Source organism: Podarcis cretensis (assembly GCF_951804945.1).
Source record: "Podarcis cretensis genome assembly, chromosome: 8".
Lineage (NCBI taxonomy): Eukaryota > Metazoa > Chordata > Lepidosauria > Squamata > Lacertidae > Podarcis > Podarcis cretensis.
Genome location: NC_137177.1, coordinates 39457633 through 39477092, shown reverse-complemented (window position 1 = coordinate 39477092; position 19460 = coordinate 39457633). Strand labels below are relative to the sequence as shown.

Genomic DNA, 19460 nt, shown 5'->3' with positions numbered 1-19460 from the left:
AGCTAGGAACACATATGCAGCTGCCTCCGTAGCTCAGCCTGAAAGCAACACTTAAAAATTGCAATCCTCAGAGGCAGAAATTCTCAAAGTATATATTTGGAAGCGGTCCCGCCGAAATCTGAGGATCGACAGCTTCCTGTGTGGTTTGCACCGTTCTGCCTCCCAGCCAGCACAAAAATACTTCTGCAGCCCTCTGGTCTCAGCGTTTTTTAATTCTTTCCTGAACTTCTAAGTACAGGCAGATTTCTAAAATATAGCCAGTGTGGTGTAGTGGTTAGAGTGCCAGACTAGGATCTTGGAGACCAGGGTTCAAATCCCCATTCGGCTATGAAGGTCACAGGGTGACCTTGGGGGGCAGTCACCACTTCTCAGCCTAAACTACCTGACAGGATCGTGGTGAGGATTAATTGAGGTGTGGGCTTGATGAAGCATGTAAGCCACCTTGGACTCCTTGGAGGAAAAGGTGGGATATGAATGCAACAAGCAAACAAACAAACTCATATGGATCATCGGAGCCATGGGGAACCAGCACATAACTGTGCAGCTTGGCTCCCTGCCTGAGGCAACCCAATTCTGTGTTGGAGACAGGTGACTTCCAAAGCAATGAAAAATAGCCGAGTTTTTTCTTATGGGGAGGGGGGACTTATCTGACTTTGGAAGTCCCACACTCACCTTCCTCTCCCTCCCTTTCAGCAACCTTAGCTCCTCCGATTCCCCACAAAGCCCCTCCTCTGTAAAAGCCCCTTACCCATCTGGGCTGGTGGTGGGAGCAGCAGTAGCAGCTCTCAGGTCACTCTGCAGTTAAGAGGCAAGGAGGAAGGTCTCTCATTCTCCCCCTTCCCCAGTGTTCTTGGGAAAGCTGTCCAGGGTGCTGGAGGGGAAGTATCATTGGCCTGACTAGCTGGATATAAACTTTCCACCACTTCTAAGGTATAACCGCATGTTCTCTTTTTGTATTGTTTCACTCTCTAATGTTTCAGAAACTACTGGCTGCCAATTAGCTACTGGGCTGGATTCAAAGTGCTGGCATAGACTGGTACCTTGATGCCTCAACAATTGCCTCACTCCTTATATATCCAATGCATAACTGCTTTCTGCATGATCCTACTGCAGATACCACTGCAGATACCATCTCTCTAGGACAGTGGTTCTCAAAGGGTGCTGTATGTCACATTGGTGGGGCAGGAAGAATCAAGGACAATCAAGGAAACATTTAAACATTTCAGTGTAGCATAGCGTAACATAAGATAGTATAGTATCAAAAGAAAAAAAAATTATTTGCAGAATATGGATAGGTACGTTTTCAAAATGAGAGCAAGAACATCAAGTAATACTGAGGACAATCCTAGTTGTGATCCAGAATTGCCGTTCAATAGAGTGCTGGAGAAGACTCGTTTAATTCAACACCAGTAGCAGGTCCAAGCAAACCTCCCCCCCCCCAAAAAAAAAGTTGGTCGACAATATGTGGAGAGCTATCTGAGTCTCAGTTTCACATGAAAATGTCCCTCAGCCTATGTGTTTGATCTGTGGTGAGAAGCTTTCCAATTCCAATATGGCTCCAAACAATATGAAAATACACTTGTTGTTAAAACATGGAAATCTAGCAAATATTTCATCAATAGTTTGAAAGGCCTTTGGAACAGCAGAAATGCCAACGACCATATTATTATTATTATTATTTAAAAATGAGTAAAAGTCTCAGATAAGATGTAAATTGTATCTTACCAAGTGGCTGACTTGATTGCTCAACAGACAAAACTACATAACAGTAATAGCTGAAAAACTGATTAAGCCTGCCTGCAGCTTGATTGTGGAAAAAATTGTTTGGTGATGATGCTGAATGACAAGTTATGGAAATTCCTTTTGTCTGACGAGACAATTTGCAGAAGAAAAGTTGATATGTCAGCTAATATTGAGAAGTGTGTTTCCAAAAGTATGAGGAATTCTGAATTTGCCATTCAAGTTTATGAATCTACTGGCACAATTGGAAAAGCACAATTGGAAAAGCACAATTGCTTGCCTCTGTTAGATTCATTCACAATGATGAAATAATTACACAGTTCCTGCTTTGCAATGAGCTAGCAAAACATACAAGAGGACAATATATTTTCCAACCCTTGTCTGAGTATTTGGGGGAAAGAAAAAAAAGATTTCATGGGATTCTTGTACTGGAATTTGTACGGATGGAGCACTGTGTGTGACAGGGAATGTGAGAGGCTTGGTGGCACTTGTCAAACAGAAAAATCCAGATGTAGTATCAATTCACTGGTTTTTTTTTAACACAGAGAGGCATTAATCACCAAGACCTTTCTAGCTGATTTGAAGTTGGTTCTAGATCAGGCTATGCACCTTCTGAATTCCATCAAGGTAAAACCACTAAAAATAGGTAGTATGTGGCCAAATTCTGGTGCTTCTTCTTAATTGTTGTTAGATCCTGATAAATAAGCTAAAAATGAGGAAATAAAATTGGCTTAAAAAAACTGATCCTGCTTGGGGCTTCGACAATCCATTTCCCTTTCTGGTATCTATGACAACTAGTGGGCCTGTTTCTTAAGCTGTTGCATCTGCAGCCTAGCATCCGACAAGCACCTTAAAGAACAGAAAGGGCACCCTCTGCCAGAGCATGCAAGTTCCTGTTGCTCCAACAACATCAGACCCAAGGAAACCGAACATAAGTCTTGGCAAAGCAGTCCCTTTAAGAATAACACCAGCAACATCTGGGTCATGTGCAGACAAACCCCCACAGTTTCCTAACTATTTGGAACTGTATTCCTAACACAGTTTGGAAACCCTGTTCTAATCTGGTTTACAGCTAACTACGGCTAACCTAAACATTGGTGCATACCGAAGTAAACCACAGTTAGTTCCCAAAACTGAAAGGGATGGAAAGGGGAGGAGACCACAGACCCAGGCAGGCAGCGTTTTTCCAGCCTCAGCATAGTGGGGGAAAGTACACCAGAGAATACAAACTCACTCTGAAATAAATGGCTTAATAAGAGAACAAACTGATTACAGGTTTCTGGCCTGTCTTACCTTAAAGTCTTCTGGGAGCAGCAGTTTCGACGTTCTTAAGAAGCTTAAGATGTATCTGAAAATTTCACCATCTCGATCAATGAAATAATGTTGTTTTAAACTGTCCAACACAATAGGTTCCGTGCCATTAAACAGACGGCTTATTCTGGGTGGGGGAGAAAAAGGAAAAGGGGTGGGCACAAAATGGGAGTAGAAGGTCACACGATCTTGCGAGAATCACAGAATCTTAAGACAGTAGTTTAGCAGATCTGTTGCTGAATCTCAGAAGGCTCTTTTATGGTCACCTGGCCCACCCTTTGCCATCAGGGTTCCTTTCAGATATTTTGGATGCTGGACCTGATGAGAAATATAGTCCAAAATGCCTGAGGGGCACTAGGCTGGCCAAGGGTGGCTTAGTCCAACCTCAAACTCCAAGACAGGAGCTGACAGAAATAGAGTTCACAATGCACAGTAAACTGTGTATAGTACATTCCCCCATTTAACCAACACTATCTTTATTATGGTGAGTTCATTATTAGCGTAACCCCAAAGATTAACCCAAATTTCCCACAAGGGGAATGCCGCCCACCACCCACAAAATTATGATTATTATTTTTAGTAATAGTATGCTCTGGCGGGAAGGTAAGCATGCTCTGGTTTCGCCAGAAGTGGCTTAGTCATGCTGGCCACATGACCTGGAAGCTGTCTGTGGACAAATGCCGGCTCCTTCGGCCAGTAAAGCGAGATGAGCGCCACAACCCCAGAGTCGTCCATGACTGGACTTAATGGTCAGGGGTCCCTTAGCTTTACCTAGTAGTGGTAGTAAGATCACAGGGCAATTCACGATATAAAAATACAAATTAAAACCACAAAATATTATATATATAAAAAACCAAGACCCCCCCCTTTCGCAGACACATTTAAAACACTACAGAATATTAATCAGCCAAATGCCTGGTTGAAGAGAAATGTTTTTGCCTGGCACCTAAAGATATGTAATGAAGGTTCCAGGAGAGCCTTTCTGGGGAAAGCATTCCACAAATCGGGAGCCATTGCAGAAAAGGCCTGCCACTCTCCAGACCTCTCGTGAGAGAGGCACCCAAAGAAGAGCCTCAGCTGATGATCACAGTGTGTGGGTCAATTCATATGGAGAGAGGCAGTCCTTGAGGTATTGAGGTCCTGAGCTGTTTAAGGCTTTATAGGTAAAAACCAGCACTTTGAATTAGCTAACTGGCAGCCGGTACAGTTGGGTCAGGATCAGCACAATATGCTCAAACTGTCATGTCCCGGTGAACAACTTGGCTGCCGAATTCTGCACCACAGTCATGACCCAGGCAGCCCCAAAGTATTCACTTTTGCAAAAGCACACCCTCAAAGAATCTGGCATCCTCTCCTGTCAGTCGCGCTGTTGCAAAGCGTGCTTTGAATCCTAAAAAGAGCCCTTTTCTCAGACTACACTGCCTTCCGTGCAGAAGGAATCCCTCTAGCTCCTTCTCTTTCCCCTCCTAATTTGTTTGCATCTCTCAGGAACCACAAAGGTCCCACCAGAATCGCTAGAGTTTGGGTGTGATTTTTCCACTCGGGTAGTTTGGGGACAGGCAGCTGCCTGCCTCCCTGCATGGCCCAGATCGGAAAAGGCTCTTTTTGATGTTGCGCTGGTCTCCCACTTCATGTATAATTTTCTTTCCACTATCGCTCCTAAATCTGGTGTTTCCAGTTCCTTCTAATTTAGTAATCATCTGCAGATTTCATTAGTGTGCCATCTACTCTCTTCTGGATTAATTACAGAGATAGCTGAAGTTGCTGGAGCTCACACAATTCCCTGCTGAACGCCAACGGAAGGTCCCACCCTTCTCTGGAACCCACCCTTTGTGGCTGGTCACTCCCTTGTTTACGGATCCACCACCCCAGAACTGAGGCAGGTGACACATACATGGAATCGTTTGGCATTTGAATTAATTAGGTACTTGTCCAATATGTATTTGTAAATCCCAGTGCACAGTCTGTTTCTCTCCTGCTCCCCTTCCCTCTCCTCACCACTAAGCCACAGCTATTATGAAACGGTATCAAATAAAGCAACTCAGTTTAGGAATACAGGTAGTGAATATTTTGTTCCTAATTGATGTGTGACCGCAAATGCATAGGTACTTTTGGACCTGGAAGAGGGCAGAACGGGGCAGGCTTATGTGCATGGTAGCCAGGGGCGGAGCCCGCACAGAAAATGTTTGCTGCCTGTATAGAATGTCAGGCACATTCACATGCTACACGGAACACAGGTACGAGTTCGCCCAGCTCAGAATTGTGGTTCTCCAGAGTCCCAGATGAGATTCTCTCCAAACCCTACCTGAAGATGTCAGGGATTGAACCTGGAAGGTTCTGCATACAAAGCGGTTGCTCTGCCACTGAGCTACAGCCCTTCCACAGCTCGTGGCAATTTCACTTCTTACACAAGCCGGTGTCAGCAATTGCTATGGCACCCTGGAATGTGCGCAGCTCCACACTTGGCAAGGCGGCCTTCCGTCACAACAGCTTGTGAGGATGGCTTGCCCGTGACTTGCACTCACAACCCCAGGAACGTTGGAGTTCCCAGCATGCGCAAGCACGTTTCAAGACAAGGATTATGTCACCAGTGCTTGATGTGCTGCCTGTGGAGAATGTTTCTGGAGCCATCCTTATTTTCTCAAGATGGTTTGCTTTCTGTCTGATTCTCAGCTCAGGGGAAGCCCTTAGGCCATAGGTCTATTGCTCTGCTGGCTTGGGATGACATTGTCAAAACCAAACCAAACCAAACCAAACCAAACCAAACCAAACAGCATTGTTTTTTAGGTAAAGAACTTAACCAACAAATGATCTTCACATTCAGAAATATCCGAGAAGTACCTATTTTTTGCAATATAAGACTTTTTCCCTCCTAAAAAGTAAGGGGAAATGTGTGTGTGTCTTATGGAGCGAATGCAGGCTGCACAGCTATCCCAGAAGCCAGAACAGCAAGAGGGATTGCTGCTTTCACTGCGCAACAATCCCTCTTGCTGTTCTGGCTTCTGAGATTCAGAATATTTTTTTTCTTGTTTTCCTCCTCCAAAAACTAGGTGCGTCGTGTGGTCTGGTGCGTCTTATAGAGTGAAAAATACGGTACTCTGCATCCCCAAAGACTCTTCTCTGTTGTTTTAGCAACCTGAAGACAGAACTCCAGCCTCCTCTTAGATCAGTGGTTCTCAAAGGGTGTGGGCAAGAGAGGATGGCAAGCGTGGAGGGAAGATTCAAAGACAATCAAAGAAACATTTAAACATTTCAGTGTAGAACCTCATACCTTGCACTGAATTTATATACATACGTAAAGGTATGTATGTCAGAGGCTCGTTTATAATTATATTTTGAGTGTGATTCATGTCCATTGTTTTCTCCTTTCTATGTTATAAATCAAGCAACTACTATGAGTTGTTGCTTTTTGTTTTCCAATGTATTTCTTACCAATAAAAAAAAAGTGTGGTGCAAGTAACTCTTTATTTTGAAAGTGTAGCCCAGAGAAAAAAGTTTGAGAACTACTGCCTTAGATCTTGGGAGTCAGGAAAGGGTTAACTGCATCTGGGCGCTCTGTGCATGACTGGAACTGGAATTCCACGGACTCTTTCTTCCTTTTGGTTAAAACTGGAATCAATTAGTGGGGTATACACTGATAAGACCTGTGCTCAATCTTGTACTGAATTAATTGAGCAATGCTGTAGCTTTCAAGAACATTTACAGTAGTGATGAAAGTAGATTAGATGTTTGCTGGGACTCCCATAAAGTTACGACTTTAATTATGAATGTGGGCGAGCTGTTTTGCTGGTGTTCTGTGCCTGCCTTTTCCTGCCTCCTTTTGCCATGCATCTCCAGATGTTTCCTTCCTCCTGATTTTTCTTCAAGGCAACCTACCGACTGACTGCACACAGCCTGAAATGGGGCAAGGCCAGTGTTGTTGTTTTTTCTGGGAAAAAAGGTGGGGGAAACTCACCATCAAGTTTGCTTGTTTATTGCGGGCCCATATTTATATCTGTTCTAGCTTCCCAGACAAAATAATAATTATAATTATAATTATTTAATTAAAAAGGGTAAAGGAACTCAGTTCTGTCGAACTCCTGCCCCCCAAAAAACCATGGCCAAAGACACTCAGAAAGTGACAATATTTACCTTCTGCAAGGACTAATGGCTGAAAGCTTTCCAGTCAATTCATTATTGGGTGGACAGGAAACTTATTTTTTTACTTAGTTATTTTCTTACGTTTTCTTACACTTTCCTACCTTTCTTCCAGTATGGACCCCAGGGGGTTCTCAGGCAGTCTCCCACCCAGGCACTGACCACATCCAGACCTGCTTAGCTAGAACTGAGTAAAACAAAAGTATTCTGTCTACTTATTTCTAAATTATTATTATTTTTAGTCCTGCCTTTTAGGGCCGAACTCTCACCCAGCGACTTTCAAAATAAATTAGGATTAAGAACATTGCAATCAAAATAATCTCAAAACACAGAAGAACCAGAAGAAAAAAAAATCAAGCCAAAGCTTGGCAGTGGAACAAGAAAGTTAGGGTTGATCGAAACACAACCTAAGTAGAAATGAAGCCCACCGCAAAGATGGAAGGGGAACTCTAACGATACAGCACCACCACTGAGAATGCCCTGCCCCAGATCCCTGCTTACTCAGTATTCAAGCCACGGATGCCCAGAAATTCCATGCAGGTGAGCTCAATCATCCTCACTTCAACCCCCATATCTGTGATCAGTTATTTCCAAAAACCTTTAACGATCCTCAGTTACAAGTTAGTAGGCATAGATAGTCCTTTCCTCCATGAATTTGCTCCATCCTCTTAAGTCCATTCAAGCTGGTGTCTATTAATGCCTCCTGTGGGAGTGAGTTCCATAGTTTAACTGTGCACTGAGTGAAAAAAAAAGAGAACTTTTCCTGTCCTGAATCTTCCAATATTCAGCTTCAGTACATGCCTTCTGCAAGGGGGGGTCTATATCCACTTTCTCCATGCCATGTCTAATTTTACAAACTTCTTACTTGCCTTCTCTCTAAAGCAAAAAGTCCCCAAACAGAAACATTTCCTCATGGGGCAGTTGCCCCCACCCACTTGATCATGTTGGTTGCCCTTTTTTCAACCTTTTCCAGTCCTGCAGTATCTGCTTGGAGGTGAGGTGATCAGAAGCTAAATCCCAAAAACTCACCCACCCTGCGTCCCCCAAGAACATCTATATGAACACCATTACAATAAGAATCTAGGAAAAACCATGGGGAGTGTTAGGCAGTGAGTCACATTGTGTGAGAGTAAAGAGTTACTGCAAACACACAAGGGCACCTGTTTTTGTCACCTGCAACGTACTAGAGCTGATGCACTTCCCACAAACCCTTCCCCATCATCAGCAAACACAGCAGCCTTGTTTGTGCCTGCATTGCACTGTTCCAGGTGAGAGGGAGGATTCCTGCACCAAGAAAAGGAGGTGCCACAGATTCTTCTGGTCTAGCCTTCTCTTTGAAATGCTGTGTGTTCCCTGTGTGGAGATATGGTTCACTCCTTTGCTATGAAAGGGCACTGTGTCCCGTGAGCTCCCACCTGACAGCACAGGGAATGCACGGGGAATGTTTTCCAAATTGACGGATGACACAAACTGCCCAGGGTATCCAATACCATTGAAAGAGAGCTTCTCCAGTTTCCAGTTTCCATGTTGGCGCAAAACTGGAAAACGGAAATTATACCCAGCATAAGTGACTGGAAGGTTAAAATGGTAAATTATGCTGAACTTGCTAGATTAACAGACAGAATACGAGATCAAGATGAACAGAAATTTCAAAAAAACTGGAGTAAATATTGGAAATATATTGGAAACGAACTGTAGAAAGCACTGGCGGTTTTTGGATTAACACTTACAGAGAAAAACTAATATTTAAGATTAAAAAGAAAATACGTGATCGTGGAATTTATTTGATACTTACCAAAAGGGTGGAAGGGAGTCCAGGGCTCTTAAATAGAGCCCAAATATAGAGAAATTTATGTTGGTGTTTTTGTTTTTGTTTGTGTTTTGTATAAACGGGGAAAGAATATAATGTATTATGTAAATTATTTAGAATCAATATGTTTATTAATAAGTGTATTTTGTTTTTGTCTTGATGTGTGTAATTGTATATCTTGAATAAAAATGTATTAAAAAAAGAAAGAAAAAAAGAAAGAGAGCTTCTCCACCCACTTGAGGCCCGCCTATCATAAATGTTGAGGAAGAGGCAGTTTCAAAATGGCAGCGTTGGGCACAATCAGCTGTCACTGACTGACACCATTTTCATTTGGTATCCTATCCACCTTTGGAAATTGTTAAATCATACTTTCCCCTTCCCAGCTCCACATGTCTGTCCAAAGTATTTTTCCCCATTGCCTGTAATTTCTTCTCCCCTTCTCCTTTTCACACTCAACAGACAACCTATTCCCTTATGAAAGAAACTTATTAAGCTTCTTTCATCCCTCCTTCTTTTACATTCACTTCTTTCTCCTACAACAGCATTCTTCTTTTATCCCCTTCCTTCTTCCTCTTCCCAATTTGTTTATTATATATTTAAATATCAGCTTATTATTACTATATAGTATTGTTTTTGTTGGGCGTTTAGTCATGTCCGACTCCTCGTGACCCCATGGACCAGAGCACGCCAGGCACTCCTGTCTTCCCCTGCCTCCCACAGTTTGGTCAAACTCAACTACATAGTATTAGTAATTATTAAATAATATCCTTCTGGCTCACTTTTTATTTTTTCCCAATACATCCTCCAGCCCTTTCTCCTGAGGAAGACCTTCTTTCCCTTCTCACCCCCTCCCTCCCGAAATATTTATGTCTCTCCTGGCCACCTTTGCTCAGCATACAAGGTGATGCCTTTCCTGGAACTGGTCCCATCTGGTGCAGCTAAAGGGCAGGCAAGTGAAGAGCAGGCCTTGGGCAGGCAGGAGCACTGAGGCCCGATTGAAGGTGGCCCAAAGCCCAATTGTGGGTCCTGGCTGCTATAAATTATTATTAATATTATTTATTAATTTATACCCTGCCCATCTGGCTGGGTTTCCCCACCCAGCCACTCCCAACTAAAGGCAGAATTGGACAAATATATGGAGAAGGTTATCAATGGCTTTCAGCAACAATGGTTATGCTCTGCTTCCATGGCTGGAAGCAGCAATGCTTCTGAATACCAGTTACTGGAAATGGCAGGAGGGCCCTTGTGCTTGAAACCTCGAGGTTTCCCCTGGGCATCTAGGCGGACACGGCAAGAACAGGATGCTGGACTAGATAGCCCTTTTGCCTGATCCAGCAGTCTTGTCTTGCTCTGCAGGGCAGGACTGCCAGTAGAAAGAAATTTGAGAGAAGCGAATTTTGGTGAAACGTCAATGCTATGGTAAGAGCTGTTTAGGAGTGGAACAGATTTGCCTTCAGTGGTAGCCAGCATCCTATTGAAGGTATTCTGACAAGCACTGGTGAGAGATGCTGTGGTTGTATCTTGCATTGCAGATTCTGCAGTCACCCCTGGAACCCCTTATTTCTTCCTGTCCTCCTGAATATCTGAAGACAAAAGAGAGCCACGGTTGAACTTTTACCACTAATCATGGGTTTTTATAACGAAATAAATTGGCAGGATCCATCAGGGACTTCTCTTCTTTCTCATATTGCCTCAGTTGCCAATCAGGTTTGTGCTTCTCCATAGACAGGTCATCCAAAAAAAATGTGACCAATAATTACAGCCGAAGTTGAGTTAACGAACATATGGGGAAATGTTGTACATTCCTATTCAGTAGATTGGCTGGGCACGCTCCTTTTGGTGTTTAAATAGACACCTTTGGCCAAATTCCATCCAGGATATAAAATGGCAAACATAATAAGCAACCATTATGAAAAGTGGAAGCAGTTTGCAAATGACTAGAACAGAGGACAAAGTATTCCCTTTCTTAATATGCACTTCTTGAGTGGGATGATTGAAGAGGCAAAGTATTTTGGATACAAAATTGCAAGTTATTTGATGGGTTTAAATTCTGCCACAAACAATGGACTTTATTATTTATGGCAAACATTTTGTCTATGTAAACTAGGTTGCAGATTGTTGGAATATACGATAACGCTTGCAACTGCAAAGTAGCCAGCAGAATATAGATGTAAAATCAAATCCAGACAGCCTCAGCTGCCAAAAAAGCAACTTACTGTAGCTATAGAGTGTAAGATTTAGGAAAACCACATGTGGCCGTGTGGAATTGTATGCCTTCAATACTATGGAGATAGTAGGAAAAGGGAATCTTTACATGACTGTTTGATCTGAAAGGGTTGGATGATACAGCCCCTGTTCTCTAACTAGCGATGGGTAAAACACACACAATAAACCCTATTTCCTGAAGCTCAATTTACCTGATCATGGCTATATAAGGTCAAGAACAGAGTAGAACAGAACAACTGGTGAAGAACAGAGTAGAATCCAATATCGCTTTTGATGTTAAAATCCAAAGTCTTAAGCCCTTACAGTTGTGAAGGTGTTAATTTAAAATGTGGGGTCAATGCCTGCTTGGAACCTCTGGCGCCAGAGATGGGCCTGAAAAAGATTTCTAGTGACTGGGGGCAAGAATTCATGGCCTAGCCCCCAGGTCCCTGCCGGACTAACAAATTTGGGATAAATTAAGTAGACAATAACTGCAGAGCAATTATGCCAAACTGAGAGAGATTGCACACATGTCTTCAGCTTGACTTGCCAGTGTGCAAAGGTTTTAATTTTATGTTGCTTATTTTGGGAATTTATATCCCACTCATTACAATGTGATCTCAGCAGTTATGTGAATGGCCATATTAACAGCACCACGCAACGAAAGTGAGAGAGGTGAAGTTTTATTACTTGATAAGTGTCTCTGGAAGCTGATTTGCATTTGGGGCAGGCCTTACTCAGAAGTAATGCAAACTCTTCTTATGTTCAAGCAGTTAGCTGGTGACTGTTTTAAGGGTGCCGAGCAATGAATCAGTGTGTGCTAAGACAGGTATATCCCCGCCCCCGAATCTGATATAGCCCTGAGGCAGTATCACCTCTAAAGTCATGCTATATAGAGGGTGGAAAAATATTTTGTGCTGGCTGTGCAGCTGCACCACTTCGACATTTATGGCTACCAATGGCTACTAGCCGCCACAGTCGAACGCAGGGGATGCTTCCGAATATCAGCTGCTGGAAATTGCAGGAGGAGACAGTGCTCTTGTGAAACATGGATGCTGGATGAGATCGCCCATTGGCCTGATCCAGCAGGCTTTTCTTAGGTTCTTTTATCTACACCAGAATTATAACAAGAAAATCCCTTAAGGACATCACAATTTTACTTGCCAGAAAAAGCGGAGGACAAATATTATCTTTGCATTCCTAAACTCCAGCAGCACCTCGGGGGGGGGGGTTGGGTGCCTGGAAATGTTTCAGCTGTCTCTGATGTGTCAGGAAAAGGCAACCCTAAACCCCCATTCCTTTCTGGTCCTCCCCTCGTGCCCCCACCCCAATAGCCTGCTCACACTGCTCACTTTTCCTAGCAGCTTCTCAGTTTGTTGGAATGGCAGCAGTGTTTAAGTCGGCATCTGGAGAAGAAAGCACCGAGAACATTAATTTTGACAATTAATATTTAACTGTTCCGTAATATTTGTGCTATTTATAATTTATCTGTTTACACTCATTAAAAATGGATGCTGTAGACAGTTCCCTTGCCCCGTGTCAAATTGTTTCGTAATTGTGCATTTATGGAAAATATGCCCTGAAAGGTGTCCTTTTGGATTCTTATTTGTCTGGGCGCCCCGAGCGCAGGGCTCTCGCATGGCTCTGTCGCTCTACTTTCCCCCTGCTCCGCGGTGCTTTTCTCCACACTCCGGCTGTTTGATCCCAGACACAACAGGAAGGGCAAAGCGAAGTTGACAAGATCTCTGAGGCCTTCTCGGCACTTGATATGGAGTCTGTCAATTGTGCTTTGCTCTTTGGCTCAGACGTGGAGCTCAAGCAGCAGAGGTAGGAAATCAGGACATCGCCAAGCTGGAAAGAAGATTCAGTGGGAGGAAAAGCGCACCCCTCCTTAAGCCAGGGAAAAGAAACACAGGGGTTTTTTTCCATTGTCGTCTGAGAGCCACACAAGGCTGGCCCAACAGCTATATCATGCTTGTTGTTGTTGTTGTTGTTGTTACATTTCTATCCCATCTTTCCTCCAAGAAGCTGAAAATGGAGGCATATGTGGTCCCCCCACCTCCATTTTTCACAACAACTTTGTGAGGTAGCTTAGGATGAGAGATGGTGACTGGTCCAAGGCCACCCAGGGAGGTTCACAGCCAAGTGGAGATTTCAACTCTGGCTTCCAAGGTCCAAGCCTGAGACTCTAACCTTCTATATGCCACACTGCCTCTCACACCAGCAAGGGGTGGACCAAATATTGTAGGACTGTGGAAACAAATGCTCCTCCACTCGACCCGATCATCTCATTCTGTCCTTTGTGGCTGGTCACAAATTTCACAGCCGCAAAAGACTGCTTGAGCGATGTAGCATTATTTCCTCTTATCTTCCAGCGCTGTGCTGAGAGATTCCACAGCAGAGTGTGTGAGGAGAGGGAGAAAAATAGTGTGTTCAAAGCAATGCAGGAATGAGTTTCCTTGTTCCCTTCCCAACAAATAAAGAGCTTCACGGCCTTTGAAAGCTCTCCTCAAAGGCTTGACGGAAGAGGGGAAACACCACAGCCTGTGAATGAACCTGCAAAGTCAGGTCAGCAGCACAGTATTGTTGGAGAGATGTGCCCCGAGAACTAGAATAATAATAATAATAATAATAATAATAATAATAATAATAATAATTTATTATTTATACCCCACCCATCTGGCTGGGTTTCCCCAGCCACTCTGGGTGGCTTCCAACAAAACACTAAAATACAATAACCTATTAAACATTAAAAGCTTCCCTAAACTCTTGAAGGGATTTTGAAGTGGCAAAACAGCCCAGAGTCCTCATCTGGGAAAAAGGCGGGATATAAATAAATAAAGAATAATAATTTGATGCCTAAGATGTGTATTTTTGCAACCCAGTAATTGTAATTGTGTTATAATGGATGCAACCCATTTTGGGACCTTAGTTGGGCAAATGATGATGATGACAATAATAATAATGACAACGACAACAACAACACCAGGCTGTATGAGAAATGGTTTGGGCCTCAGCTCTCTGCCTCCAAAAACGGTTAACCCAACTTTCATAAGGTGGTGGAACTGGAATGACAGAAGCAGCGGTTCTGCCCCTGGCCTTCTTCTCTCAAATCCCCAAGTCTCTCATTCATATCTCTGAAACCTTGAGTTGCTCAGTAAAAAACAAACAAACAAACAAACAACCCAACCCAAACCTGGTGCTGATCAAGGGTAGGCGAATTGCCTCAAGGAAACCAGCAAGGAAGCAGCAGCAGTTTTATCAGTTATCGAGACTTTCCCAACAACGCCTGCTCCCAGCTATGCCGAAGAAATTGCCACAGGGCTTTCCTGGGGCCAAGAAAGGTGCTCCAAACTGCTTGCATGAAACATTCTTTTCTGAATCTTACCGCAGCCTGCAAATCGTTAAGTATGAGGCATGTCTAACCAACAAAATAAATGAAGGGGGTGCACGATTCCATCAGATTTAAGGACCAGTGACTGTGTGAATGATGAGTCTGCTTGCACCCAAAAGCAATCCAGACGCAGCTGCCTGCTCTTAGGAATGTAGGAAGCTGCCTTATAGTGACTCAGACTATATGTCCATCTAGCTCAGTACTGTCTACACCAGGGGTCAGCAACCTTTTTCAGCCGTGGGCCAGTCCACCGTCCCTCAGACCATGTGGTGGGCCAGACTATATTTGGGGGGGGGGATGAACAAATTCCTATGCCCCAGAAATAACCAAGAGATGCATTTTAAATAAAAACACACATTCTACTCAACACCAGGCAGGCCCCACAAATAACCCAGAGATGCATTTTAAATAAAAGGACACATTCTACTCATGTAAGAACACACTGATTCCTGGACCGTCCGCAGGCCGGATTGAGAAGGCAATTGGGCCGCATCCGGCCCACGGGCCTTAGGTTGCCTACTCATGGTCTACACAGACTGGCAGAGGTTCTCCTGGGTTTCAGACAGGGGTCTCTTCCAGCCCTATCAGGAGATGCCATTGGGGATTGAACCTGGGACTTTCTGCATGCAGTGCAGGTGCTCTACCACTGAGCTGCAGCCCTTCCCCAAATAGTTATTCAGATTTGCAGGGCTGTAGCCACCTAAATTATATTCACAGCAGAGCCATTGAAATGAATGGACCTGAGTTAGGTCACACTGGCACCATACGTTGAAAAAGCCTTACAAGTTCCTTGGGAAAAGGACTGATTGTTAAACTGTTCTTGAGAACTGTAGTTCTGTGGGGAGTAGGGGTCTCAAAAGCAACTCTCAGCACCCTTAATGAACTACAGAATGTGGGATGCAATCCACTGGGAGCAGTCAAATACAACATTTCTTGTTTTCCTAGAGTGGACATGCAAGGGGATGTTTGGTCCAGCCAGTCAAAACTTCCTGTTCTTCCTGGCCTGGAGCATCCTTCCTTGCATGTGACTAGTGGGTGGGCGTGACCTTTCCAGACCTGTAAAAGGACAAGGCATGCTGCCACTCTCCCTCTTTTCCATCTTCTTTTTGTCCTGCGAACTTCCTGGAATGAACTGCTGGCTGCCAGCCAAGCAGTCCCTCAGGTCATCTCCCTTATGGGGTAAACCTGTTTTTATACATTTGTAACTTTAAGCCTTAAGCCTGCCCTCAGGGCTTCACACTGTGCTCTGCCTGGTCATGAGTAAACTTTCTTTTTATTGCTTATGAATAAGACTATGGTGTCTTAATTCTTTTAGGAGGGATTCAAGGGGTCTTACCAGGAAAATATTAGAATACATTTCAATCTGGACAAGCCAGACTGAATTACGTATTGTCTTAAGAAACTCACACGGGTTTGCAACTAGTTTTCTGCTGTGCACGGGAAGGGGAATGTAAACTCTGCTAAGTAAAGGAACTTGCTAGCGCAAGTTAGGAAGGATATTAATAAACAGTATATCCTCTCCTGCCACCCTGAACATTCCCACACAGAATTATTGGGGGCTGTGGGGGAGAGGTGAAACTCTGGTATCATAGAACTTTAAGCATATGCTATGGATGTGGCATAGTCCTATCCATCAATTTCTATGAGTCTATTTTGCGCGTAACTATTGCCAGGTGTAACCTAAACATTTTAAAGTGATGTATCTCGCCTTCCTCTTTGGCAAAGGGCTCAGGTATGGATTGTGTACCTGCTACGTGCTCCCCACCTCCCCAGACATCGGAGCCACAAAAAGTGGCCCCTGATCACTTATTCTCTTGAAAGCCAGGAAGCGCAAGTGGAGTTTTCCCCACCCTAGATATCTCTGGCCATATGCAGGGCACTAGAGTTATTTAGACTGATTGCTATATTGTGATTTTATGCTTAGATTTTTGTGTGGGTTTTTTTGTATTCCAAACCCTGCTCATCTGCACTGAGGTCTGCTGAAGAGGAGTGGAATACAAATTGCTTACATAAATAAAAGGACCCCTTGATAAAATTAAGGGCAGATGTCAAACAAACATGAATATGTGAGTGTGCCATGTGTGCTTCGGCTGAAATTATCAGGCAGTAATAGCGTGGGGTTTGCCTACTTTCAAACCATGACCTTATTTCCTGATTTGTGACCTTTAATTGTAGTGATCCAATTAATGGTAGGATATAAAGTGCTCTGGATTCTTTCACTCCTGTGTGTCACCGTGCAAGGTTAAGGCTTCTCTGGTTGCCCCCCGCCCCCCAAGGGCAGGAATGGTTTCAATTTGCATTTCCTTGCTTTAGGAACTTTAAAATTACCCCAACCTTATGCACAAACTCTGCACTTAATGGGGCTTTCTCCCACTGAATAAATTACGCCTCGCTTTCACCCTGACAGTCGAAAACTCCCTTTCCTTGCACATATACCTAAGAGAAAGTCCTCATCCGCCCCACACATTTAAACCAGTATCGTTCCACTTTGAACAGCGATGGCTTCCCCCAACATCTGGTGGGCACCATGTCGGCTGCCCTTGCATAAAGGGGTTGCTTACTTCCTTTTCGCACATATCTAGAGGCAGAAGGGGACTGGGAAGGTGAAAATTCTCTTACCCAAGACCTTGGAACGCGTGGAGTCAGATATGACAGCGTGGGCTGATGCAGAGGAGCAGAGACTGCGTTCTAAGAGCCACTGCAATCCTGACTGGTCCCACAAGATAATAGGCTTTCTCCATCTCTAATTTCTGTAATAACACTGTGTTCCTACCTTTTGACTTTGATGCTGGAGTGCCACAGGAGCATGTTACTTCTTCAGCGCTTTTGATGGATATTACATCCACTAACTATTAAGCACCTGGAGGAATGACTGGATCTATTTCTACTGCCGAGATTTAATACTTTTATATTTTTCAGTGCAGATGAGAATTTTTTATTATTATTTTTTTTTGCCAAAGATGGGAGCTGGCTGTACGCAATCAAGACATATTTCTAAAAGTCAAGGTACCAAAGAGAGGCTGCACTGAGAAATCTCTTTTAAAGTTCCCCATGCATATGTGTGTGTGTGTGTGTCAAACTTCCAGGAACAACGGATGAGGGGATGAAAGAGAATTGAGAAGTATACGCAGTGCGCTCCTGAATTTGAATAATGAATCCAATTAGGGTTTTTTCCATGACTGATACAAATGCTGATCCAACTCAAATCAAGTGGGAAATTTGGACAAAAACGTTTGCCAGCTATCAAACAGGGCAGGCCTCTACTATTAAAGTACTTTTGGATGGCAGAGGTGGGGCTTGGCTTGGGGTGAGCAGGCCCTGCAATGAAAGAACTTACAAGGCAGAGTGCACCAGCCCTGCTGGAAGACACCGCGGCTGCATTCACACAACCGTTTATTCCATTTCCCCAATGTTTCCCTAACTGTTCACTTCCATATCACAGCCGAGCTCTCGCACGATGCAAAAGCCACTTCTGGAAAATTAACGGAATACAGTGCTTGTTTCGTGCTCATTCCCATGATATTTGATTCCAGAAAGAAAGAAAAAATACCTGTTTGCAGCTCCCTTTACCCAGAAAATCGCAGGAGTTAAAGTGACAGAATTTGGGGCAGTATATCAGAGAGGCAGTTCTGTCCTGCTGTTTTCATGGGGGAAATCATGCAGCAGGCCTGTACGGAAGGGGTGGGAGAATAGTGATGCAGTTCAGTGATGCTCATTGTTGTGTCACATCACAGCCACTGGTGTGGATGAAATTTAGCATGACATGCTGGTATAGCATTCAAAAAGCCACAGTTCCATAACACAACAGGTACGGCAGTGTGAAAAGGACATTAGAAAATGGGACAGAAGCACTAGCATTATAACCGGGAAAACTAACACAAGATTCCCCACATCTGTATGCCCCCCTTGTTGCATCCTGGTGAGTCTTCTTCTTACAAGCTCCAGCTGCACAGTACAGGCAGTGGTTGGCTTGTGGGTAGGTGGGTGGAGAATCCCTGCTGTGAAATGCCATTCTGAGGTTGCCACTTTGGGGTCGCCATTAGAGTGAGGCACTACCCTGAGCCCATTTTCACAGCCCTTGCCCTAGCTCCCACCAAGATGACGGAAGCACTGACTTGAGAAAAAGGGAGAGATCTCGATAGACGCAGAGAAGACATCTCGGCTCAGCAATGGGCAATGGGTCACAGCAGCCGCTATGCTCGGCCTCGACAACAGGCAGAGGTGAGGCTAGCTGGACAAGCAGCAGCGATCTAAATTTAAGATCAGGTCAATGAGTTGAGAATGGCACAGAAGCAATGAAGCTGTTCCAATGGGTTGGCACACCCACCTGCCAAGCTTTGAAAGCCAAGCCAAGCTGTGCTTACTCACAAGACTCTTAGGGCTTGTGAGATTGCGCATGCACAGGTGCTCATTGCATCAGGGGGGATGTGCCTGTTCACAGCAATGGGAGTACAGCTGGGTCCTGGGTGACCAGGGTGTGCCCCTCCCTTCTGACTCTCCATCCCTAGTGGTGGACTGATGCCTCCCACTGCCCCTTGGATTCTATTAGTGCTCTCCTCTCTCCAGGACAGAAGAGGGGAGATGGGAGTCCTGCTTCCCCAGCAGGGGTAGCCACATCCTGAGAGGGGACAGTATCCACCTCCTCCAGCCTTTGTACCCCACTCTCAGCCCCTCCCATGTCATCTTCCAGTTACCCCTCCATACCCGTCACTGCGTGGCACTCCACTCCTGAGCCAGGAGACACCTTGAGACTCATGACAACCCCCAGCTTGGTTCGATGTGTGTCGCTTGGTGGGAGAGTGTGGAAGGAAAGTTGCTGGCTGCTGCATAGTAAAAGCCAGGGTGTGTGTGTCTGCACTACCC

General features: G+C 44.3%; 1 protein-coding gene across 5 annotated transcripts in view; it reads right to left on the bottom strand.

The window, feature by feature from the left end:
• KCTD15 (potassium channel tetramerization domain containing 15) overlaps window positions 1-19460 on the bottom strand; it is a 68070-nt gene that overhangs the window by 15411 nt on the left and 33199 nt on the right. For all 5 annotated transcript variants that reach the window (XM_079988480.1, XM_079988479.1, XM_079988481.1 and 2 more), the window contains exon 3: window positions 3034-3178. In XM_079988480.1, coding sequence (XP_079844606.1) covers window positions 3034-3178 — 145 coding nt within the window. The remainder of the gene's footprint in view (window positions 1-3033; window positions 3179-19460) is intronic.